Source organism: Chanodichthys erythropterus, chromosome 15, assembly GCF_024489055.1.
Source record: "Chanodichthys erythropterus isolate Z2021 chromosome 15, ASM2448905v1, whole genome shotgun sequence".
Lineage (NCBI taxonomy): Eukaryota > Metazoa > Chordata > Actinopteri > Cypriniformes > Xenocyprididae > Chanodichthys > Chanodichthys erythropterus.
In genome coordinates, this window is record NC_090235.1 from 29,278,491 (window position 1) to 29,305,677 (window position 27,187).

At 38.0% G+C, this 27,187-nt stretch overlaps 1 protein-coding gene across 1 annotated transcript in view; it reads right to left on the minus strand.

Annotated features, from left to right (window-relative positions):
• Positions 1 to 1,853: 1,853 nt before the first annotated feature.
• The window catches only part of nsun2 (NOP2/Sun RNA methyltransferase 2), a 28,139-nt gene continuing 2,805 nt past the window's right edge, over positions 1,854 to 27,187 (minus strand). The window contains exons 3-19 of the mRNA XM_067411056.1: positions 20,683 to 20,787; positions 20,461 to 20,566; positions 19,135 to 19,206; positions 18,925 to 19,009; positions 18,558 to 18,750; positions 16,227 to 16,301; positions 15,659 to 15,789; positions 15,211 to 15,284; positions 14,143 to 14,273; positions 12,496 to 12,592; positions 12,063 to 12,271; positions 11,134 to 11,226; positions 10,518 to 10,653; positions 9,154 to 9,234; positions 8,314 to 8,452; positions 7,997 to 8,036; positions 1,854 to 3,297 (exon numbers count right to left, since the gene is read on the minus strand). Coding sequence (XP_067267157.1) covers positions 2,982 to 3,297; positions 7,997 to 8,036; positions 8,314 to 8,452; positions 9,154 to 9,234; positions 10,518 to 10,653; positions 11,134 to 11,226; positions 12,063 to 12,271; positions 12,496 to 12,592; positions 14,143 to 14,273; positions 15,211 to 15,284; positions 15,659 to 15,789; positions 16,227 to 16,301; positions 18,558 to 18,750; positions 18,925 to 19,009; positions 19,135 to 19,206; positions 20,461 to 20,566; positions 20,683 to 20,787 — 2,083 coding nt within the window. The 3' untranslated portion in view covers positions 1,854 to 2,981. The remainder of the gene's footprint in view (positions 3,298 to 7,996; positions 8,037 to 8,313; positions 8,453 to 9,153; positions 9,235 to 10,517; positions 10,654 to 11,133; positions 11,227 to 12,062; positions 12,272 to 12,495; positions 12,593 to 14,142; positions 14,274 to 15,210; positions 15,285 to 15,658; positions 15,790 to 16,226; positions 16,302 to 18,557; positions 18,751 to 18,924; positions 19,010 to 19,134; positions 19,207 to 20,460; positions 20,567 to 20,682; positions 20,788 to 27,187) is intronic.

Sequence of the window (27,187 nt, forward strand, 5' to 3'; positions counted from 1 at the left end):
CAAATGTCTGATGTGTTCAAAACTGGAATACCACAAGTTAAATTCGCAACTTTGGGTCGAAACATAGCTAGTGATGCTTTCCTTGGACTGAGTTACAGACATGCAAACTATGTATTTTCCAAACTTGAAAAATATCCACTTGGTCAGAATCATAGCCTATAGTGCAGGGGTTTTCCTCCAGGACAGGTTTGAAAACCCCTGTCCTAGCGAGCATTTCACACAGAAGTACAGGGATGGGCAACTCTGGCCCTTGAGACCCATTTTCCTGCAGAGTTTAGCTCCAGTCCTAATCAAACAAATTTGAACAAGTTAATCAAGGATTTCAGGATTATTAGAAAACTACAGGCCGGTAAATTTGATCAGGGTTTAAGCTAAACTCTGCAGAAAAGTGCATCTCGAGGGCCGGAGTAGTCCAGCCCTGATGTAAGTTCCGAAAAACTGAACAATACACTTTATTTACCCCAGCACTGAAAGAAATGAAGGTAAGCGAAACAAAAAGAGAAGGAAGAGAAGGTATCTGGGTGGAGCAAGAGAAATGCCAAAATTCGTTGCCTGATCTAAGATGTCTTACCCAAGACACACTGCCCAAACCAACCTCATCACTTCCTGCAACCACACACTTCCTCCTATTCTTTTCTCTTTATTGTTGACTTATCTGTATCTTTAAGTATCCATCTTTCTTCTGTCTTTCACACACATTCATAGTGTCAGGATCAGATTATTGCATGTTGTGGTCCAATCCCATTCGGTATTATTTCACCGTCCTTCCCCGATTTAAAACTTGTGGGGCTGGGTAATGATCACAATCTTTCCTGTTTTTAGCCTTTAAATCTCTGCCTGTCTTGGGTTGAATGCTAGTTGTTTGGTTTATCTCCCTTCATTAGCTCATGGTGATTATGTTTCCCTGCAGCCATCCATCTCACTTCCTGTTTATCGGCTAGTGTTCTTTCTCTCAGACTGACAGGTGCTGTCTGGTCTCCTGCTTTGACTGACAGACTCACCCCTTTCTCTTTTCTCTGGCATGGTGGTTTGTTCTAGAGACAAGGCAGTGAGTCTACAGACCGTGGAGATTGTTACTATGGTCACTGCAGAGAGCTCGAACATAATTAACCACACCGACACAGCCAGTACATGCAGGGAATGCCACAGCAGAGCACATGAAAGAGATCTGATACAAACCTCACTAAAACCTAACAATTACACTCAAATGCAGTGTAATTTTGTCATGCAAATAACCAGTATGTGAGTGGACATTGGGTCTCATTCACTAATAAATGCATACATTATTCGTATTTACACACAGTTGAACTTCTCAAACTTTCCGCACATGAATTTGTTTTTAACCTCGTTCTAATGTTAATGAATTCGGAGTATTCTAAATGAGCAACTGCATGACCAAGGTTAGTAATTTGCATAATACACACCCCAAACCAGCTCCATATAAGGGAAAACTTGCCCAGAGAAACTTGGTGTGATGTAAAGTTTAATGCAAAAAAGAAATTCAGTTCAACAAAGGAGAAAAAGACACGGGTGTAGGGGGCAGGGGCCACCTGATCTTTCTGCCTTTGATGAAAAGATGGCTGCCATAATAGTACATTTAAGCTTGAGTGCCATTATAAAGGACTGAGGGTGAGAGTGATCTAATACAGGAGCAATTACAACCATGGTAATTTTAATGAATCAAAAAATACTTTACTTAAATAAAGGTTTATTTTAAGTAATGCACATCACAACAGATGGGAATGAAGTAGTCGAGGTATACTCATCTACTTCTCCAATATGCCCCTTCACAGAGCCACACCGGCACACAAGTCTTGACAAGGTTCTTGCTAGTCAAGATACCCTCATTATTGCCGTTAAAATGTTAGTTCACCCAAAAACAAAAACAAACAAAAAAAAAGTCATCAGTTAAGCTCATGTCGTTCCAAACCCATAAGACTTTTGTTCATCTTCGAAACACAAATGAAGATATTTTAGATCTGAGAATCTACTGTATCTACTGTAAATCTAATCCATATGAATACAGCGATTTAGTCAATTTTCTGAAGAGGCGCAATCACTTTATATAATGTACAGATTGAATTTAGGCTTTTATTCACATAGAAACATTGAGCGTTAAAATTTCTCATCTTCAAGAAAGATGAGAGATTAATGCAAGCAACCAGACAACTTCAATTCAGTACACTTACAACATGAAAAACTCATTTCCAGCCCTGCAGAGTTTAGTTCCAACCCTCCAATTTGAATATAGAAGGCGTAGTAGGATGCAGCGCAAGCGCTTTGAACTGCAAGAGTCGTTACACTTTCTTCGTAAGTTGAATATGGAAGGCGGTTAAATATGGATATTTTTCTTACATAAAAGTCATCGCTTCGCTTCAGAAAGCCTTTTTAACCCCCAGGAGTACGTTTATAAAGGATGGACGCGCTTTGAGCTTCATACTCGATGGTCCCGTTCACTGCCATTATAAAGCTTAGATGCATCAGGATATTAATATATCTCCGATTGTGTTCATCAGAAAGATGAAAGTCATATACACCTAGGATGGCTTGAGAGCGAGTAAAGCTTGGGGTCATTTTAATTTTAAAGTGAACTAATCCTTTAAAAAAGGTGACAAACCATACTAAGATATTGACAAATGTCGTTTATTTCAAGTATTATAACAATGGATAAACTGGCATAATGTACAATGTGTAAACCATGTACAAGTGTCTGAGAAAACTAAATGCATTGTAGAACGCAAAATGACAGTTTAGCAAAGGTGACTGAAAAGTGACTTCATTAAATTTGTCCCTTAAACAAAAAAAATGATAATAAAAACATATGCAACAGCAGATTCTTTAATCAATATTTAAAAAAGCTCTGATAAAATAATAATTTTGTTTCCAAATCAGTTCTTCAAAAGGTCAACCTACAAGGTACTCCTGTACACGTGTAGTCTGGAAAAACATTGAAGGCCCGTTGGAGCCCTCCATTTAAATAACTAACTCGTAGGCCCATCACAAGTGCTGACAACAGGTTCTGCACCATTAGTATTGGACTCCGAACCGTTTTGTTCCGTTTCCGCACCTTCCTGTTCTACAAGATCGGGCTCTTGGCTCAGGCTCTCAGCATCTTCTGTGCTTCCTTCCTGGGTTTCTGTTGAACCGTCGTTCTTCTTGCCTTGTTTGTCACGGAAGACTTCCACTCCCACCATGCGGAGGTAATGAAGACGCTCATTACGTGGGACGAAAGCCCTGATGGAAGTTTTTCCCCTCCAGCCGCACAAATCTATAGGACACTGAGGAGCATCAGGATCCCTGGAGAGATGAGAAGAAATTAAAAGTTGATGTTGATACAAGTGGGAAAAGTGCCAAAGAATGAGTGACTAAGGGGACGATGAGAGAAGGCAAGACAGAAGAAGGGGGAAGGAAAATTAGCAAATTATTGATCAGTTGCAGTGCAGACAGCGCCAGGAACTGGCATGGAGTGTGACGGCGGCGGTTGGGGCACTTTTAAGAGCGTCTGTGATCAGATGAATGGAAAAAGAGAGTGAAAGATGATCAGGCGCGCTGTGCTGGAACAGGCAGTCATGTTTTCATATGGGGAGCCAGCAGCACGCTGCCAACAGAGGAGGATGACACCACAGCGCTACACGCCGCTAATCACAGTGACATCAGAGCTGCTCTCCGCTCCTGTCACTCACTGTGATGAAACTGAAGAACAAGTGTGCACATGTCAATGAGAGAGAGACTATACGCTTTATGGGGGCTCCTATTAATGAGAAAATAAACTGACAGATTTAGATTCTCATGATGCCGTGAGGCTATTTTAGACACGTACTGCATGTCTAAATGATTCCCTGCAGCAAACATTTATGAACCATACAGTGTAAACAGACACAGAGACACGCTTGTCCAAAATAAGAGAATTTCTGGGAAAAGGCCACATTTTATGCAAGACTAAGCACAACTAAACTAATTGCTACCCCCTGCACATTTAAACGTGCCTTTTTCTGTCATTTTGGTGTTTAACAACTAAGTGCATCAGTACAACTTCATTCTGTAGTTGCATTATTGCTTGGCTTATCATCATGATCATCTATAATAACTTTTGCTTGGAGACAAAGTGCCAGTGTCAGATTTTTTTTTTTTCCTAATTATTTGCCACCTTTCATTTTTCAATTAAAGGGTTAGTTCACCCAAAAATAAAAATTATCCCATAATTTACTCACCCTCAAGCCATCCTAGGTGTTTATGACTTTTTCTTCGAGTCAAACACAATTGTAGTTACATTAGAAAGATATTCTGGCTCTTCCAAACTTTATAATGGGAGTGAATAGTACTCAAGATTTTGAAGCCCAAAAAAGCACATTCATCCATCATAAAAGTAATCCATCCAGCTCAAGGGGGTTTAATAAAGGCCTTCTGAAGTGAAGTGATGCATTTTTGTAAGAAAAATATCCATATTTATAACTTTATAGACTATATGACTAGCTTCCGGTAACACCCATTTGCACATTCACGAGAGAGTCAAGTAACGTAGGATGCAGGAGTAGCGTAAGCTTAGGTGAGAGTAGATGCCTCTCGCGGTTCAAACAAATAGGGCTGGGCAACAAACTCAAGCTCTACTGACATTTCTCTTTAAAAACTCCTTTTTAGACTTCTAATTCATGACCGGTGTTTTGTTTTCTATCCTCTGCACTTCCACGTTCATTAAAACGTCATGCATCTGGTCAAAGTTCACTCTTCCGCCAGAATAGACTCGTGTACGGAAGCCAGTGATTCTAGTTTATTAAAGATATAAACTATTTTTTCTTTGCTTTGCTTCAGAAGGCCTTTATGGAGCCATATGGATTACTTTTATGATGGATGTGCTTTTTTGGGCTTCATAATATCGGTTCCTTTTCACTCCTATTATAAAGCTTGGAAGAGCCAGAATATTTTTTAATATAACTCCAATTGTGTTTGACTGAAAGAAGAAAGTCATAACACCTAGGATGGCTTGAGTGTAAGTAAATTATGGGATAGTTTTAATTTTTGGGTGAACTAACCCTTTAACCTTTATAATGACATTTTTGTCCAACATACAACACAGCATGTTGTACATTTCTTCAATCTATCTATTTTTTATATATATATATATATATATATATATATATTTTTTTTTTTTTTTTTTCTTGACTCTCTCTCTTATTAAAATGAACCAAAATATCAAACAAACATCTAAATACATAAAAATAAATATCAAAATAGTAAAATAAATATCTATATAAACATCTAAATGAATGAATGCTGTTTTTGTGGCATGTATTTACTTTTAGGATAATTTCCCAAATTTTAAACCATTTCAAACAAGAAATTAGTTGCCGCTGCTGCGAGCACTGAGCGCATCTCATATTTGAGCATGTACTGTGAGTTGGCTATGATTTGAGGCTCGTTCCAGATTAGATTTACCGATTAAAATGCTGGGTTTGTTTGTGTGTGTGACAGAAATAGAGGGAGAGAGAGAGATAGAAGGACACACTTTCCAGATGGATTGACTAGTTTTCTACACAGTAAGGGCCATCAACGTAAAACATGACTGTCTGGTGGGCCAAACAATGAGCTTTCTGCTGAGAGAGACAATGAAGAGCTATTTATCTGTGAAGAGGAAGCCGGGTGCATCAGTTCGAGCCCTTTAATTATCAGACAAGGGGTGTAATGGCTACAAAGCGCTCAATCTCCATTCATTTGTCTCCTGACTGGCTGATGAATGGTGGGAATGCCATCGCAGAGCCCTCAGTGTACGCACAACACTGAGACAGCTTCTGTCCACCTAGCGAGCCATTTACCTAGAACGCATTTCAAGACTTCTGCTGATGAAGTGTCTGCTACAGAAATAAAGAAAACATGGGAAACAAAGCTGCTTCCTAAAATCTAATTTTGGTCAAATTCTAAGGCAGCACTACATATACACCTTATTTTGCAAAGCAGAAGTAAGCCATTTTCTATTAAACTATTTGCGCTATAAAAACCAGCGCTATTGCTAACCTATTAGCCTATTTCTTCACTCGTGTCATATAAGCGTAAAATACAGGCACAGCCCTATCAGTGGCTGGATATTCGGTACTCCCGGTACTACAGAAATGCTGATATCACCACATTTTTAAAATTTCAGTACAGACTTGGTACCAAAGTACCGGTGCTTTTGAGAACACTAATGCTACAAGCTTGGCACACCTATGTTTGGGCACCTTCTTAAGCTCCGTCAGGTTGGATGGGGAGCGTCGGTGCAAAGCCATTTTCAGATCTCTCAATGATGTTCAATTGGGTTCAAGTCTGGGCTCTGGCTGGGCCACTCGAGGACATTCACCTTTGTCATCTTGGCTGTGTGCTTGGGGTCGTTGTCATCTTGGCTGTGTGCTTGGGGTCGTTGTCCTGTTGGAAGATGAACCTTCACCCCTGAGGTCCAGAGCACACTGGAGCAGGTTTTCATCAAGAATGTCTCTGTACATTGCTGCCACAACCATGCTTCACTGTAGGGATGGTATTGGCCAGATGATGAGCGGTGCCTGGTTTCCTCCAGACATGACACTTGGTATTTAAGTGTTCAATCTTTGTTTCATCAGACCAGAGAATTTTGTTTCTCATGGTCTGAGTGTCCTTCAGGTGCCTTTTGGGCTTAGGAGTGGCTTCCGTCTGGCCACTCTACCACACAGGCCTAATTGGTGGAGTGCTGCAGAGATGGTTGTTCTTCTGGAAGGTTCTCCTCTCTCCACAGAGAAACGCTGGAGCTCTGTCAGAGTGACCATCAGGTTCTTGTTCACCTCCCTGACTAAGGCACTTCTCCCCCGATTGCTCAGTTTGGCCAGGCGGCCCGCTCTAGGAAGAGTCCTGGTGGTTCCAAACTTCTTCCATTTACGGATGATGGAGGCCACTGTGCTCAATGCTGCAGAAAACTTTCTGTACCCTTCCCCAGATCTGTGCTTGTCTGTCTTGGAGGTCTACAGACAATTCCTTGGACTTCATGATGTGATTTGTGCTCTGACATGCACTGTTAACTATCAAACCTTATATAGACAGTTGATTGGACATGATTTGGAAAGGCACACTCCTGAAATTACCACAGGTGGACTCCAATCAAGTTGTAGAAAAATCTCAAGGATGATCAGTGGAAACAGTATGCACCGGACCTCAATTTTGAGTGTCATGGCAAAGACTGTGATTGCTTATCTACATGTGATTTTTTAATTTTTTTTTAATTTTTAAAAAATCTGCAAAAAATTCAAACTTCTTTCACGATGTCATTATGGGGTATTGTTTGTAGGATTTTTTAGGAAATAATTTAATCCTTAAACGAATAAGGCTGTAATATAAAATGTAGAAAAAGTGAAGCGCTGTGAATACTTTCCAGATGCACTGTACCAGTTTGCAATATGAAGCAGCATAATGAGTTGTTTTGCACAGCTAAAAATAACTGGAAACAGATGACACTGGAAGTCAGACACATTCAATTTACAAATGGCCATGCCCACTCTTGCCTTAAAAATAAGGTGGACAGCCACCACATATTAAGACTTACCTAAATGTATTGTGATAAGGTCAGTGAAAAGATTCGAAATTGAAAGGGATTATTCTATCTGTGTGCCATGCATTTAAATATTTATTTTTAGAAATTTCTCATTATATTGTGTTGTTAGCTTAGCAACATGCTAACATCTTTAATGGAATCAACTGAAGTCATGTCTGTTGTGCGTTTCATTGAGAGCTGTGACCTTTGTATTCCAAACCAGTCACGTAAAGGTTACATTTTGGTTAGGATGTTGCCTTAGAAGGTAGCTGCCAATGTTGGTAGTAGACAGCAAGGCAGTTCACTAGGATCTGAAACAGAGCTGCGATCTGTCATATGGAAGAATGAGGCATAGACTGCAGACTAGATTAGAGCTCAAGTCCAAAAGGTTCTTTACTCTTTTGAAAAAAAATAAAATAAAATAAATAAAGTATGATAATAATATGAATTAAGAACATGATCACTTACTTTGGATCTGGTAGGTAACGTAAAACAATGCTGCCCATTTCTGGAGAAAGAGAACGTATGAATTACCCTGAACTTTATGAAAGGGATTCAAGATGAAAGGTTCTAGACACATTGACAAGTGATGACAGCAACTACTATGAGAGATATATATATACAGGAAGTTTTTAAATGCATACATTAATGCATCAATGCATAAATTAAAACTGTATATTTCTAATTAGTGTGTGTTATTATAGTAATGACTTCTTTAAAGTTCACTCATCTTTTCAGCATTCAAACCTATACATTTTAACAAGCAATTCATGAATGGCACTGACCAAGTTTCTTGGCCTGACTGTGTGCATCATCTCCAAGCTTGCTAAGGAAGGGGTTCTCCTGCGTGAGGAGCACCTTCACGTCCTCCACGCTGATGTTGATGATTCGGGCTCTGATGTAGGGGCACAGTGTGTAAATACCCTAGAGAAAAGACATCAGTGGTGTGTCAAGGATTGAATCTTTTCACACACAGCCTTTCCAACTCTGAGAAAAGTATGTAGCATCAGAATGATTAAGTCTAGTTCAAAATGCATTTATCTTTTTTATTCCCATTAATTCAGCCATGGACACATTTTAATCTATTTCTTCATCTATGGGAAGACAGAAAATACGCATACACAAATTCACATAACAGATCCTCCTCTAGTTAAAAATCAATACACTGTTGTGGAAAATGGTAATGGAAGTTCCCTCTAGACCAGACAGAAAAGCAAGCTGAGGTTATTAACAGCATGTTGAGATTAACTCGTTTCCCTATGGACCACAGAACCTAGTTTTTGAGCAAAAAACATCAGAGACATCCGAGCGTTGCTTTAATTATAGACAGATTGCTGCAGCACGACTTAATTTCCAAAGCCTTTTCGGTTAAAATCGCATGTGAAATACAATCATTATACCTTGCAGAAATATCCTTGGGATTAGGCTGCTGCTTCTCAACTTTTAAAAATAATTGATTTTAAAAGATTTTTTATGATGAAATGACTACACAACAGGTATATTCAAGTCCAGTATTAATGCATATCACAACATTTTCAATATTTTGGTGGTATGCAATACTCATAAGTAATTCAAACAACTGCTACATAAAACATTTACATTAAAATGTTTTTAAACACACCCACCTCCTGGGCCAGTCTGAAAGCACAACCAAACTGTTCTCCATCAGTATTTCTGGACCAGACCTTCACTCCTGTGTTTATAACCTGCAGAAAACAGCATATTAATATTTTATTATTATTAATTATATACAGTAAAGAGTACATTAGTATAAGTAATAGTACTCAATAATAAAAATAATAATAATGATAATATAATGTTACTACTATTACTACTGATAATAGTAATAACAACAACAACAACAACAACAACTAGTAAGAAGAATAAGAAGAAGAATATTTGTACTATTAACTACACTATATCGCCACAAGTTTTGGGACGCCTGCCTTTACGTGTACATGAACTTTAATGACATGCCATTCTTAATCCATAGGGTTTAATGTGGAGTTTGTCCACCCTTCTACAATGTTTAGGAGTGTGTTTATGGGAATTTCTGACCCTTCTAGAAGCGCATTCTTTTACAAATGTTTGTAGAAGCAGTCTACATGCCTATGTGCTTGATTTTATACACCTTTGGCCATGGAAGTGATTGGAACACCTGAACTCAATTATTTGGAGGGGTGTCCTAATACTTTTGTCAATATAGTGCATCTATTATTTACACCAAAGAAACAGTTAAAATGAACTTTTATCCTGGTTTTAATTCATTTAAAAAAATAATTACCCTGACTGAGACAATTTCTAAATAATATAAATAATAATAAATATATAAAAAAAAAAAATATTATTATATATGATAGAACTACCCAAATACCATATTAAAACTAATTCCTCAAAGCACAAATAATGCAACAAAGGATGAGGTGTATAAGTATTTACAGTGTGGTTCTTTGTTGTAACGTAACTCCAGTGATGCCTGTTTACATTAGCAGCAGATGGTTGTTTCATACTTGATGAATGTGAAGGCACTAGAGCACAGATAGAGATGAGATCATAGCGAGGCTGCTGTTCCCATCTGCCTATACGCCATCCTCAATCACTGCTAGCACTGATGAAGGACCTTCAGAGTGTGTGTGTGTGTGTGTGTGTGTGTGTGTGTGTGTGTGTGTGTGTGTGCTTTTGTTTATATTACATTGTGGGGACCAAATGTCCCCATGATGTAATATAAACCTGAGTTCACCTACATCGTGGGGACCAGCCAGCGGTCCCCACAATGTAAATGGGTTTATAAATCATATAGAATGAGTTTTTGTGAAAAAGTAAAAGTTTGCACAGTTTCCTGTGAGGGTTAGGTTTAGGGGTAGGGGCAGGGTAGGGGGATAGAATGTACAGTTTGTTCAGTGTAAAATGCATTGAAGTCTATGGAAAGTCCCCACAATTCACAAAAACAAACATGTGTGTGTGCGCGTGTGTGTTTGCACGCTCTTGCCTTCATTCTTTCACTGTTGTTGAGCAGAACATTGCGGAGCTCTTTAGACACCATGTACAGGTGCCTCTTCTTTCCTTCGTGGGTTCGAGTCAACACGTTAAGCTTGGGGAAATCTGGAGACAGGTTGTAGAAAGCTCTGGAGCAGACAAAGAAATATGACAGGATAAAATAAATGATGGTTAAACAGAGGGAAATAAAAAGCACATATGCGCACAGCACTAAACACGCTGCGACATATGGAGCAGAGGCGTTGTCTCCCACAAGTCAAAATGGCGGGTTGCCAGCGCTGTGGCACTGTGCATCTGTGTGAGAAAATAAATAAAATTCATCACAAACAAAAGACAAAGTCACAATGACTGAATGATAATGATCACATCATCCATTCATGCGATTGGTCACATAGGATGAATAGCGTAATAATGAGTGGTTATCTATTTTTACACAAATAAACAAAGCTCCAGCCTACTCAGAGTGTGTATATTCTGGCAGAGTAAACACAAAGTGGCATCAGACAAATACTGCATAAAAAAAACCCACAAGCAAGATATGAGAGCGTTTGTAAAAAGTATTTGTGTTGAGCAGCGAGGTTTTGTAAATGGAGAGGAGAGGCACTCACTGGATGGGAGGAAAGATGGGGTCATCCTCTGTCAGAAACACAAAAGGATCCTCTTTGAAGCCAAAGAGTTTCATCTTCTTTGGAGGAGGGGGGCTGGAACAGAAAGAGCACTTCGTGTCAATAGGGAGCACAGTAAGTGCAAAATAACTAACATTGTCCACCAGGGGGCACTGAAATCGACACTACACATTCGTTTGGAATGGAAAAATATATATCTTCCTATTAAAGAATACTACACAGTTGCTGCAAGTCCACCATTACGCCTACCTAGTATGTATATATTTTGGAATCTACATGTGGTCACATAATAACACAAGTATAATTCACATGACACTGTGTCAGCTGTAACTCAAAATAGAACAGCATAATGTTTTTCTTAAATATGGCTTTTATTTTCCCAGCAAGGAGCCATTTTGAAGTCGGCATGAAACGGATGTTGCTTTCATTTTTTTCTTCCCTATTGTGATGTATATCCAAGTGAAACAGGGATTGATCGGGATTGATTGGATCACTGTGGTTTGCTATTGCCGTGATGTCATGTGAGTGACAGGTTGTCCTGCCCTCGCACCAGTAAACATTATCAGAGGAGAGAAGAGATGTCTTTGCAAGAGAGATGGGAAGTTATTTTAACTGAAGATTACGAGCACACATGAAATGTAAAAAAATTATGTGCACTGATAAATCATTTAAAAAAATAAATACTGAAATATTCCATGAAATAAGAATTGTCCATTTTGATTTCCTGGTGACTCAAAGAGTAACTCAAGTAGTTTCCAGCTGGAAATATTTTTTTGCATTAAATAATAATAATAATAATAAAAAAACACACAGAAAGAACAAACAAACAAATTAACAGCTGAGAGAACAATAGGGTGACTGGAAGAGGTACAGGTGTACGCCCACATATACACCTGGCTGAGGACACTCACCCACACACATTGTCTTTCTTGACCTCTGAAGGGTCAGGGGTATCTAGGACAGACGGTTTTCCCTCTGCAGGAGTCTCGCCCTCCACTGCTTCAACAGGGGTGTCAATGGATGAGCCGTCTGCTGGAGGAACCTCAGCAGGAAACGCCCCCATCTGCAGCTCCTCAGCAGGAGCCACATCACTGGAGGTGTTCACATCCTTATTACGAAGCTACAGAAACACAGACAAAGAAAGAGTAGAGACAATGGTATTGATGTGTATACAATAGTTTCGCCATTTCAAATGCAATGACAAATAAGGTGGCTTTATCCACCTTTAAGAAAATGGGCTTGTTAGTAAAACGGTCATCAACAATGAAAAAAAAGATACCATACAACTTGGTCCATTTGCATTTTATATATGATATGATATAATAAGTCTGCATTTTCTAATACCTTTGGGTAACGGCGGTTCCATGGCATGGGCGCCTTCTTCACTAACACAGCCACAAAAAACCCGCCGGTGTTCTGGTGATGGGGCAGTATTCTCATACTGAAAACACAAATCAAAGCACCATAACACTGTTACAACTAAAAATCTGTAAATTGGGTTCACACACACACCCAGTGAGCTTACTTCAATGTTGGTATTGGTCCACTAGTACTATGGTAGTATACTACCATCTGGTGGAGAGTTTTGGTAAAACACACTGTAGCACCAGAGCAGGGGTGTCTAACTCTGCTCCTGGAGAGCTACCATCCTGCAGACTTCAGTTCCAACCCTGCTCCAACACACCTGTCTGTAATTATCAAGCATCCCTGAACAAATTGATTAGCTGGTTCAAGTGTGTTTGAATGAGGTTGGAGCTGAAATCTGCAGGATGGTAGCTCTCTAGGGCTGCGTCCGAAAACTGTAAAGTGCTGCCTTCTGAGGACACATTTCAAGGTAAGAAGGCATCAAGGCACGTCCGAATCCAATGTTAGCTTTACTTCCTCTCTCATGAGATACCTTCCTCAGATCGATTTTTGAAGGAAGCATAGATGTATCCTTAGCTGCCTTTGATATCCCACAATCCTGTGCTTTCCATTCTGTGACAGTAGTTGAGCAGGAAAAATAAAGATTGCGTCCGAAGGTTGCGTTTGCTGCTCAGTTTGTGTATAAATGTACGATTTTGATATTTCAGTTTTGATATTTCTATCGAGAAATTACTACTGTAATAATTAAATATTTGTTTAGTTCTCACCAAAGCTCGCACTATATTGCTGTAGGTCATTAAACTGTTACACTGCCTCAGAAGTCTGTCCGAAATCAATTTCGTGAGGTACCTTCATGCACAAACGCTGCCATACAAGTCATTCTTTTATAAAATAGCGAGGCAGCAAGACAGCTACCTAGGTTTTCGGACGCAGCCTAGGAGCAGGGTTGGACACCTCTGCCCTAGAGGCTTGTAAAGAAAGGGTTTTAAAGGAACACTCCACTTTTTTGAAAATAGGCTAATTTTCCAACTTCCCTAGAGTTAAATAGATGAATTTTACCATTTTCGAATCCATTCAGCCTATCTCCGGGTCTGGCGGTACCACTTTTAGCATAGCTTAGCAGCATAGTTCATTGAATCTGATGAGACCAATAGATTCTCGCTCCAAAAAATAAATAAATAAATAAATAAAATAAAAAAAATAATAATCAAGGAACTTTGCTGCCGCACCATGTGTGCAGCAGGCGCAATGATATTACGCAGCGGCTGCACAAGGAGCGTGCCTTGCAACCATGGAGACATTTGTGAGAGACGCTGCGTAATATTGCGCCTGCTGCACCCATGGTAGGGCAGCAAAGTTCCTTGATTATTAAGCCGGAATGAAAGTATAGTTCCTAGTCATATTGGCCTAGAAAATTGCAAATTTTCATTTTACGTCAGTCTTAGTACACGATGTAACTACAGAAGAGTGGTACCGCCAGACCTGGAGATCGGCTGAATGGATTCGAAAACTCAACTGTTTAACTATAGGGGAGTTGGAAAATTAGCCTATTTTCAAAAAAAGGGGAGTGTTCCTTTAAGTTTGTGATATTACATAGACACATGTGAGATAAAAAAAAAAACTTGCCATCTCTCCAGTCCCATATTCGCCAGCTTCTCGGGGTCTGCTGGTGGAAACATGGTGGGTCTGATCTGGGTGTGTCGGCTTGTTGGCACCTCTGACCAGTCAGAGTACCATTGACCCTCTTTTGTCATTACCTATATAAGAGCAGGGAGTTTGGTTACCATTCAAAGGTTTGGGGTCAGTTTTTTTTAAAATAAATTAATATTTCCATTCAGAGAAGATGCATTAAATTGATCAAAAGTGACAAAGACATTTATAAAGGTACAAAAGAATTCTATTTCAAATAAATGCAGTTCTTTAAACTGTCCTATACTGAAAAAAATTATCATGGTTTCCGCAAAAATATTAGGTAGCATTACAGTTTACAACAGAAAATAGGAAATGTTTCTTGACCAACACATTGGCTAATTACAATGATTTCTGAAGGATCATGTGACACTACTGGAGACTGGAGTAATGATGCTAAAAATTCAGCACCGTACAATTACAAAGTACAATTTTTTATTTTTTTGGGGGTACTTGGACAGGAACATTTCTAAGATGTAGCATCACACATGGAATATTCTCATTAGCCAACCAAAATGAAAATAAGGATCAAAATCACGATGGGCCTTCAGTTTTTGTGAAGTGCAGTTTTACAAAGAGATGCAGTTTCACAATGCAGTTTCATTACAATTTAATCGCCAGTACGTGTGGCACAAAGTTAAATTTGAACCAGCTTTATTTTGTAGCTCTATTTAAGTCTAGCCAGTAAGTTGCCAATCGCCAATCACATGCCTTATTTTCTCTGGTTTCAGACAGGATATTCGATTTGATTAGGGGGGTTAATCACAGGTGTAGACATGTTATCTTAATATAGCATTACCAAGATATCTTGGACTATCACAACAGCAAAACAGCCCTACTGTGGCCCTCGCTCCAGTGAGAGCCCCAGTTACAAACAGTCTAATGCCCCTGCTGCAGTGACTAAAGAGAAATGACTGCGCTAACGCAACAGACATAAACCAATGCAGACTCAAAACAGCATGAGTAGAAACTGATATCAGAGAGTGGAGGCTAACAGTTCATTACTTTCCAAGATGTTATTCCAGGCATATATTTGAGTCCTGGGAGATCTACAGAAGCATCTGCTAACTCTAAAGCACCTGAGAAATAAAACAGAAGATGTAAGAAACCACAGAAGGGAGAGGGATCAGAAAAAGCAGAACAAAATTGCATTTCCCACAGGTTTTGTATTTTATATCAATAAAGATACACATAACACAAACAAAACAGTTGAAATCTATGTAAGGGTGAATCTCAGCAACATGGTTATCGTTATCTAAAACCATAAACCATATGTGTTACTTGGAACAAAATAAACGATAACTAAATACACTTTCACTTAAATTAAATTATGACTTTTGACTATTTAGTTTAACACAAAGTACTACAATAAACAAAACAAATTAATAAACTGCATAGACATTTAAAAACAAAAACAGGGGGGGAAAATACAACAAATAAAACACAGACATACCTTCACTCTTCTCCAGCAGGGCAGCGATGACCGCTTCATCCTCGATGGGGTTCAGAGAGCAGGTAGAGTACACCATCCTGCCCCCTACTGCCAGCTGCTCCACACCTCGCACTGCGATCCTTATCTGCAGCCTGACAGAAAATGAGACAAATTGAAAATACACACACTTAGAGCATAACAAACTGTTCTGTTCTGCAACCTCAGAATGGAGAGGCGGCAAACTCACACAGAGAGAGCAAGACCAAGAGCCCCATGCTGACAGTGCAACAAAGAAATTAGATGCAACGTCTTGTTTCAGTAATCAGGTACAGAAAACACTCCTCCAGCAAACACATCACTTCTAATTCACTGCCACTGCAAAATAGCTAAAGAGCTCCAGATACGCAATGATCATCATGCATCAAGATTTGGGTTTATCTGAGAGCTTGAAGGCTCTAGGACGTGTTCAGAATGGAGTACTAGTGTACTGCTAACAAAACAGTATACTCTGTGGTACAGAAGTATGCCACTTGGTTGTCACAGGACTTCAATACAGTTGTGTCACAAAAATACACTATACTGGTCTTACCCATGGAGCTGCAGGCTGTTGCTGGTTGTCCATTTTTTCCACACGTCAATGTTTTTCCTCATCGTTCCATCTCCACTGTATAGATAAAGGTGCTGATTTTATTGTATGCAGTGTAATTGTAACTCCATATCAGATCATTTCATGTGTCTGTCAGGCACAAAGCAGACGTATAATTAGTTGCTCTTCACAATAAAAAAAGATTCATTACCACATTTATTTCTTTCTGGTATTTTTAAACTGGACTCGATAACTTAAGAGAGTTTCCTGTGGTCATATGAAATCATATGGTATTTTTTTAAATCAATTACATCAGTGTTTGGTTAAGGAAGCAATTTCTGAATCAAGGAAGCTACAGTCCTATGCGGGCACAAACACAAGCCATAATTACACCTTTAAAGTCAACTTCAAATAATTTCATCGACTGAGAGAAAAAGTTTACATGGCAAAACCAGGCTGACCACACTGTGTATGTGTAATATGTTTGGCCTGCTGGTACTGAGCAGACTGTATTGTGCTTGGCACCCGATTCTGCTGCAGGCCAAGTATAGACTCCACCAATTATAAACTCTGCTATATGATGTTACATGCTGGGAAGAGATTCACAGCTCGACCGCAAAAACACAGCTCTGGCGTGTATGTGTGCCTCTATTATTGTGATCCCTATATTTACATAATCACAACTTTAGATCTCTGTACAAGAAAGCAGCATATTACGCTTTTTTACATTTTCTTTAGTGTGTAATGTTGCTGCAAAGTTACAAAACACAAAGTCACACCAAAGAGAGTTATTCTCTATATCAGTAAGCACTGTTTCTCAAGTCACTGAAAGGGAGTTCTTACGGGAATATATAATATTCGTCATTTAAATAATTCTCACCCAATGGATACACAAAAAAGGGACAAGGCCTGGTTGAGTTATGTTAGTAGTGTTGAAACTCGTGGTTATTATGGTAAGAGGCATGACATTTCCGAGACGTTCTAAGCGGTTGACAACCAATCACAACACGCTGGTCCAGCTGACCAATCAGCACACGGTGCTTTTTGGAAGGAGGGGCTTCATACAAGGTGCTACAATAATTTCAAATGTGTGAAAAATAATGTTTTTTGAACATTCAAGCATGAAAACTAATCAAGCAGACCCCCAAAACAATAATGAAGACTGTCAAAAAGTGCATAAAATGTCCCCTTTAATAACCCACATTAAAAGAACCTAGACTGAACACTTTGCAGATTATTTTGGCCTATGACAACTTAGATAGGAGGAGACGATCTGATTACAATTTAAAACAACCAATAATTACATAGGAACCAGCCTATTAGGTTGAAGCTTCTGCAAAGTGGAAAGATCACAGTATTTTATGTTTTTCCTAAAAAATCTGGCAGGTAGAAACATTACAGATGTTATTGCTAATCAGGTTTGTGCAGTGTTATTTTTAAAATTGAGATACTCAGTATCGGTATTGGCTCAGATACTGCCATTCTTTGCCACATAAGTCAAACAAGATGGAACCAAATCCGATATTGTGCGTATACTATTCTTTGTTATTGTTAAGCCCCATAAAGTTTCTGTGCACTATATTCCAAGTGTTCTGAAGCTATTCCATAGTTTAATGTGAGGCATAAATTAATATTTAAATCGTTAAAGTTGACAAATGCTTTCCTCCGCTGCGGCTGTGCCATTCTATATTCAGCATTCAAACTGCGTGTTCATTCAGTTATGACAGAAACCTTGAATCGTCTTGGAGAGTGTTTCAGCATGTTGACTAACTTCCTATTATTACACTTGATCTGTAGATAAAGGACTATGGTTTTGCATAAAAGGACCATCTTGCTGGAGTTTACTGCGGTTTCTAAATTATGCTACTTTCTCCCAGGTGTCTGTTAGATCACAACTGTAGTAGAGAGCACTATGAATTGTCCTTCATGCGAGTGATTATCAGTTCAACACAGTGGTATAGAAATTCTACATTAATTATAAAAAAAATTAATTAATTTTTTAAAAAAAAAAATGGTATTGAGCATCCCTAGATATTTTAGTAGCATTAACTTTTATTTTTATATTTTAAATTTTAACAAGTAATTTTGATATGCGTTTGTCATTTTTATTAGTTTGTGTTTTATATACATTTCTATTTAGCTTGAAATTATGTTTACCACTTTTAGTAATTTTAATACTTCACTTTAGTACTTATTTTAAGATATTTGTATTTAAAATAAAATTTGTTTCAGTTTTCTCATTTTCATTTAAGCTTCTCCATCTAATATTTTCACTGAAAAACTGAAGTAGCATCTCTGGGTCAAAGCAGAGACCCTCATCATAAAATTCCTCACCTGCAAGGTACGTCACACAGGATACGGTCATAAAACAGGACGTCCTTCTTCCCATCCTGATCAAAGTGCAGACGTGGAATGCTAGATGCATCATGGTTTACCACCATAATACATGGACTGTTTAATCTCTTGGCCTGGTGGACCAGCAGGTAACAGCGCTTATTATCCACATCATTGGCAATTACAAAACCCTCTGGAGACACAGAAGAGATGGAGGACAACTAAAAGATATGATCATTCCAAATCTGTATTGTATTATATTATAATGTGTGTGTGTGAGAGAGAGAGTGAGAGAGAGAGAGAGAGAGAGTGAGAGTGAGAGAGAGAGAGAGAGAGAGAGAGAGAGAGAGAGAGAGAGATAGTTTACCAGGGAAAGGCATATCCATATCAGAGTGAAGCATCTCTATTAGTTGAGCTGTTTTTGATCCTGGAGCAGCACACATGTCCAGAATCTGGTTATACAATCCAGAATTGATAGAACAAATTATACAAATTCTCCCAGTGCAGAACACACACTACAGAGAAAACATTATATTGGTATTTAAGGAAACTCATGATGGTGTGGTTGAAGATGTACCTTATGTTGAGGCTCAATTTTCAGTAGAAGAGGAGGAATCATACTGACTGCTTCCTGTCTGCTAATATTACCCTGATGGAGAAAATAAGATTAAGAAAAAAAAAAAAAAAACATTTATGGTTGATCAATCAATTATAATATATTTGCATTTATTAGTTCTTTTAAACTGCTTAGACACATTTCTCAATACTTGGGTCACTTTTTCAAAAATCTTCATACAATTTTCAGCTTATAGCAGTTAACTTCACATTCAAAATGCACTAAAACTACCAAAACACTTGTATCAAATCAACACATTCTTCCATAACACTACCAAAGGTTGTCAACTAACAAACACACTTTGTCACTCAAAGATATCACCTAAGAAAACCCCACTAACATACGGTAGAATTAAACAATGTAAAGTTTCTTTACAAAACAAGAATGACACTACAACAAGCTTCTTCCCAGGTTGGTGACATCACAAACCTCAATTTACATAAACCCTGCCCCCAAGAACATGCAATAAAGGGGGCGAGGACATATTGGACTCCTTTAGAGAAGAGGAACAGTTGTAGTAGAGTGTAAGATTCTCCATTATTTTTGTTGTTTAGTAACCAAAGAGTGAGCTGTTAAAGCCCCACCCTCTTCTAGAAAGGGGGCTGGGAGCAGAAGCTCATTTGCATTTAAAGGGACACAAAAAAAATTGTGTTTTTGCTCATACCTAATTAGGGGCAAATTTGCCAATCTATAATAAATGATCTGTGGGGTATTTTGAGCTGAAACATAACAGACACATTCTGGGGACACCAGAGACTTATATTACATCTTGTAAAAGGGGCATTATAGGTCCCCTTTAAGTTTTCCCCTTTTGTATAGATGGTAAAGAAATTGAAAAACTAACCCCTATGTGGGTGTTCAGCTACATTTAATTGTATTGATAGCATTTCATGTTTTTAAATTCAGAATATATTTCAATATGGTATTAAATGTAGAAATATAGCAAATTGCGGCCTTATTCAATTTTGTATTATGTTAGGTTTTGAACTTAGGTTTTTAAAGGGTATGTAACCATGCAAATTGGCCTGTTTGAGGCGGTTGTCTCCAAGTGAGAAATGTATTCATGTAATTTGAATGATGTATTCATTGAATCCTTTTTGTGGCCAAGCAATTATAAATAATCCACAGTTTAGCCCACATTGACTGTTGTTGTGCTCACTATGTGAAGAATTTTGAAAAAATTCCCAAGTATTGAGAAATGTGTTGTAAACACCAATGAATATCTGCAGATACATGCCTTGGAGAAGTGCACCAACAAGGATCAGACATTAATGTGTTTTTTTTTACCGATTCAGTTTCGCTGACCAAGAACTGGTGGAATTTCTCCAGGAGTGGAGACTTGCGTAGGATCTTTCTGCTCAGATTAGTGTGCCACGCCAGTTCATCAGGATACCTATAACAGCACAATGAGAGTAAAGATCAGATCTGAAGTACTATGTTCTACAGATCTCCATGTATTTTTAAAAGTAATTCACAAGTAAAACACAAACTAATTGTTTTCAATCTTACCAACTAAGGGGCTGAGGAGCCTCAATCTTCTGCCCGTCCACCTCAAGATCTTGTACCTCTTTGAAGTATTTCTCTTTAAGAGTATGAAGGATTTCTTTTGCATGACTGATTAGAGGAGATGAGAAAGGGAAAAATATCGCATAATTGTATGTCCTCTGAACTACTAAATAAAAGTTGTTTACCAATATGGCCTCAGTGTCCAATACTGATATCGACAAGCAGGATGGCTGAAGGCCAATAGTAAATTAAAAGATTCTGAGAAGTGAATTTTTTTTTTTTTTTTTTTTTACTATTAACTGTCACCCCTGGTTTTTTTGAGTATAGATCTGAACTTCAATGGTTGCAATTCATGAATGTTTTGGAATACATGCAAACATTTAAAAAAATGAGTTTGTTTACTGTAAAGCAAACATTTTATACAAAATAAGTTTTACAAAATAAATTGGATTGCTACATAATCAAAACCATATGTTTAAAAAAGCTGTGTTCCAAATTTGAAATTGATATCACAAAAATTAAGGTTCCTGTGAGAATTTGTTTAGGCACTATACCAAAAATAATGTCACCCACATTACATACTAATCTCACGTCACAAATTAATACAGTTCTGTCACAATATCACTTCTATGACAAAAGAGTGGCCAAATATGGAACCTGAAGTCTCAGACCTTTCTAACGATATGCGTTTTTTCAAGATTAGGTAAAGATTTGCTTATAAAATAGTGCAGTAAATTTTGTACAACGTGAAACATGACACTGCCCACTTTTAAAAAATAATTAATATAAATGGTAAAGCAATGTCCAATTTCAAAATGGTTCTCATGGGATGAATTTTCAGAGTTGGCATGAAACAGAAGTTGTGATAGTCTTATCTTCTCATTGTGACATAGGCCCGGACCCAAATGGCACCCTAAACACTCGCGGTCTTCCTACAAATCCGCACTCGTGGAAATCATGTGGAAATGCCTTACTGATTGTCAGGAAGATTTCTGATATGGAGCTTGGCAAAAGTGATGCATATCTACAAATGGGGCACTCGCGAACACCCTTCTGAGACCTTAAATTGACAAATAGGACATTCTACAGTCTCGTGCACTTAACGGACATGCATACGCAGCAGACACTGTTAGTCCACAAGACTGAAAGTGCTATGAAGTGTGCCATTTTGGAACGGGGCCATATATGTGAGTGAAGTGGCAAGAAAAAAAAAAAAAAAAACATAGGGCAGGTTTTGATTTTGTCCATCGAGAATTGATTGGATCATTGTGGTTTGCTAACGCTGTGATTAGGGCTGCAACTAACGATTATTTCAATAATCAATTAATCTGTCGATTATTTTTACGATTAATCGATGAATCTGAAAAAAAAACCCACAATAATTTCCAACCTTTTATTCAAAAACAGAACTGACAGTGCAAATTCACAGTGCAAAAAAAATCCTCAGAACGTGCAAAAACAGGTTGCTCTTTTAACATCCCTGAGCTGTTAAAGTAATGAAAAACAAAAAACAAATGAACTAACACAAAAAACATACACATGTAAGCTTTACATCTGCCAAATATAGGGTTTTTCTTTAAATAAAGTGCACAAAAAGGATGTATATTTTTGTTTAAAGGGACCTGAGCTGTCAGAATACATTATTTTTTTTTTAAATAAAGAAAAATACAAATCAGAAAACTTAACAGGATTTGTTTGAATGGTAGAACTTCTTCTCTACACTACACTCACTTCCAAATATATTTGTCAACAATAACCGATATGGGACAAAGCACAGAATAAATACATGACAACAGATCAGTGTTAATTTTGACAGCAAATTTTTATTTAGTTTTAGTCATAGTCTTTTGACTAAAATTCCATTCAGTTTTAATCATGTTTTAGTCATTTGAATTGTTTTAGTAGCTGACTAAATATCACAAGATTTTAGTTGACTAAATCTAACGGGTTTAGTTAAATTGTAATGCATTAAGAATTTCTCTAAAATTTCCAAACCCATTATATACTCCTGGAAAAAAACATACTGTATTAACCTATTAATATGAATAATATTAAAATTTGAACATGCAATACAGACACAGATTTAACTGCTGTGACAAAAAAATATTCTTATAATTCAATAAAACCACTCCTCCTAAAGAAGAACACAATGTCTTCTTTTCAATGAATGATATATGCATTCTTTATAACAACTTGCATACAACATTCCTTATGGATTAAATATAATTAATACATAATAAACCCTTATTAAAGCTAAAGAGCCGTGAGTGATTTTGTCTTTTGTTGTTTGATTAATATTAACCCTTTCGAGCGTGAGTTTAAAATATTCTAACTGAGTTTTTTTGTTAAGGCGACCGTTATTTTAGAACATTTGCCTTTAACGTTTCCATAGTGACGCGTCTTGCGTGTCACGAGCGCTGAACTTAGCCACAATAACACTGTATGACAGATGGATCGCTATCCGCTTTTTAATTCGTGATGCAAGGAACGCCGTTTCCGGGTCCAAGCCTCGACTCATTTCACTTGAGAATGCCATCGACGGCCATTTATGAGCGCTATTTATTTATATTAAACATCAATCTTTCCTCTACCTCCGCTCTGCTATTTTTAGGGCCCGAGCACCGATGGTGTGAGGACCCTATTGGAATTGCTCAGCCAATTATTCTTCTTCTCCAAAATGAATCACATTTTTGAGGGCCTAAACGTTCTCAAAAACTCATGAAACTTTGCACACGCGTCAGAAGTGGTGAAAATTTACATCTGATATGGGTTTCAGAATTAGGTGTGGCAAAATGGCTTGATAGTGCCACCTACAAAATTTCAATTAAGCGCCCTTCGTGCTACATTTCACGTACAGTTATGAAATTCGGTAGACAGATGTAACAGCCCAATACCTACAAAAAAGCCCCTGAGTGCAAAGTTTGTAAACCCAACAGGAAGTGAGATATTTTGAATTCTCTAAAAAATTTTGGCAGTTTTTGCCATTTCCACATGTTGTACTTTAACGAACTCCTCCTAGAGCTTTAATCAGATCAACATCATATTTGGTCAGTCTAATCTAAAGGCCTTTGTGACGTTAAATTGCGAAGATCTAGAGTTTTCACTGAAGGGCGTGTCCGTGACGGCCTGGCAAAGTTCGATGTTTCGCCATGAAACAGGAAGTTGTTGTAACTCGGGCATACAATGTCTGATCTGCCCCAAACTTCACATGCTTTATTAGAGTCCTGACCTGAAGACATCTCTATGGCAATATTCAGTTACAGTCATAGCGCCACCTGGGGGCAACAGGACATTACATGTTTTACACTGTGATTAACTCCTCCTAGAGATTTAATCATATCAATGTCATTTTTGGTCAGTCTAATCTTAAGACCTTAGCGATGATAAATATCAAATATCTTGAGTTTTCGTTGAAGGGCGTGTCCGTGGCGGACTGACAAAGTCTGATGTTTCGCCATGAAAGAGGAAGCTGTTGTAACTCAGGCATACTATGTCTGATCTGCCCCAAACTTCACATGAGTGATAAAAGTCCTGGCCTAAAGACATCTATATGACAATATTCAGTTAGCTATAGCGCCACCTGTTGGCAGCAGGAAGTGTGGCACTTTTACATGATCTTGCCATAATTCTCCTGTATTAACTCGTTCACATGCATGTCGCCCACTGTTCGCTGTTTTTCTGAGGCCAACGGATGGCGGTGAGCCCGGGTGCGAGGGCCCTTTCATCGCTGCTTGCAGCTTTAATTATCTATTTATTTTTGCTCCGCTCTGCTTCGCGCTCAACCGCGCTTTTTTAAACTCAAACATCTCTGTGTCTTATTGAGAGGCGTAATAGTCGCGCGACACAACGAATCGATAATTAAATTCGTTGCCAACTCTTTTAATAATCTAATTTTATCGATTCGTTGTTGCAGCCCTAGCTGTGATATCCTGTGAGTGACAGGTTGCACTGCATTCGCACCATTAGGGACTTTAAAGAGGACCTATTATGCCTCATTTTACAAGAGGTAAAAAAAAAATCTGATGTCCCCAGAGTGTGTATGTGAAGTTTTAGTTCAAAATACCCCACAGATAATTTTTTATAGCATGAAATTGCTATTTGGGGTTGAGCAAAAACAGGCCTTTTCAGTGTGTGCCCTTTAAATGCAAATGATAAGCTGCGCTCAGACTAAGAGGGCGGAGCTTCAAGAGCTCATTCTCTCCTGTCAGGAGTCAGTCAGGACGTACTATAATGACAGAAACTGAATATTTGCTGCATGGAGATAGAACGGGTATAGTTTAGTTCAGTTACTGTTATAACATATTGTCTTCTTCCACTATATTAGGACAAGCCTGTTGTACCCCATCCAAATGACGGCCAAAACTTTACAGATGAGTTCTATGATGTTTATTGTACTTCACACAAAGGATGAAGCGTCTTTTTTTTTTTTTTTTTTTTCACACATTGAGGAAAGATAACGTCATTGTTTTACAACTTGACAAGTCCAATTCTAGAATGGCAACTAGTTAAAAGTCGATGTCTCCCCTAAAATCGCCTGTGGGTGGCAAATGTCTCAAAACACTCGAGGACGTTGTAGCCTAGGGGATGATCCTGTCGGCTTTCTACAGAAAATACTACCTAAATGGATCCCCGACCTCACGCCTGATCGAGATCGATAGAGCTCATCGTGTTTACTCGAAAATCAACTCAGAGGAGCACGCCTGGAATTCTATGCTGATTAGTCATGAGACGGCGCAAAAGAGGATCGATTCAAGCTTTACCAGAAAGGTGCTGAAACTTTCCTGATCTACCCAGCATCGCTGCGAGTCACACATAAGGGTCAGAAATACTCATTTGAATCTCCAGAGGATGCTGAAAAATATCTCAAGGGTCTTGATGCCGCAACAGTACCTGCTGCCCGAAGATCTTTAAACTTCCCGCTTCAAGAGGAAATGGAGGTGTTGATGAATAATATTGTTGAGTCTGATATTCAAAGATGGATGTGTCTGCCTTCATCACCATCTGCCCGAATATCAACAATCAAAATAAATATTCTGCCCCGCATTAATTTTAGTAGCTCTATGCTTCCTCTCCCAACACCATTAAATTAGTGGAAAAAGCTAGATTTACTGATAAAATATATTTGGTATGGAAAGCATCCCCGCTTCAAGTGGTCTACACTTCAAAGAAGTAAAATAAAAAGGTGGATTGGGCTGCCCTAATTTTAAATGTTATCACAGGTCCTTCATCCTGCTCTCAGTTACGAAATTGTTTGATCCTGGTTCACAATCTTCATGGAAAAAAATAGAAAAAAAAGCACATTTCACCAATTCGTTTGCAAGATTTTTTATTTTCAGGCCTTTCACTCAGGAAGTGTTCATTTTATTACGGTCCTATACTTTCCTATACTCTCCAAATATTTAAAAAGATAAAAGCCTGTTTATCATCTAAAACTATATGGCACACTCATACTCCTATTTGGCACAATTTGAATTTACTTTCTGGCGGACAATCTTTTGTGCAGCCATCCTGGGCTATAAAAGGTATTCTAACATTAAATGACATAAAATGAGAGGATTCAATCTTGGATTTGAGACAATTGAAATATTTAAAATTTCACATAACATTTTATTTTTATATTTTAAATTACTTGCCGTGTTAAAAGCCCATAGGTACCTTAGGGTAAAAACTCACCCAGTGGTGAACTAGATTTGCAATGCACCAAGCACAGGAACCGTTTCATATTTTTATTTCCTCTTAGCATTCTTTACTGGAGATACTATACCTGGCACTGTCATCTGCACGGACTAATCACGCTATTCCTGCATCTTTATCAAGGTGGAACAATGGGATATCTAAGTTCAAGAAGTTTTAGATACTTAACAGCGGTTAAGTAGTGGTCTAACAAGTTCTTTCTAGTACTGCAAAATGTTCTGTATGTTCTCTCTCAAAAAACAAAACAAAAAACAAACAATAAAAACCCCACTGAATTACAAAAAAAAACAAAAGTTTGGACACGGTAAGATTTTTAATGTTTTAAAAAAGTTTTGTATGCTCACCAAGGCTGCATGCATTTAATCAAAAATACAGTAAAAACAGTAATATTGTGAAATATTATTACAATTTAAAATAACTTCCATTAGAAAATATTTGAAAATGTAATTTATTCTTGTGTTGGCAACGCTGAATTTTCAGCATCATTACTCCAGTCTTCAGTGTCACATGATCCTTCAGAAATCTTTCTAATATGATGATTTGATGCTCAAGAAACATTCATTGTGTACAATTGTACAAAATATTTGCATACATCATTTCTTTTTCATAATTCTTTGATGAATAGAAAGCTCAAAAGAACAGCATTTATCTGAAATACAAAGCTTTTGTAACATTATACACTACCGTTCAAAAGTTTGTGGTCAGTAAGAATTTTTATTTTAATTTATTTTTTGAAAAGAAATTTTTTTTTTTTCCAGCAAGAATGCATTAAATCGATCAAAACTGTCAGTAAAGACATTTATAATGTTACAAT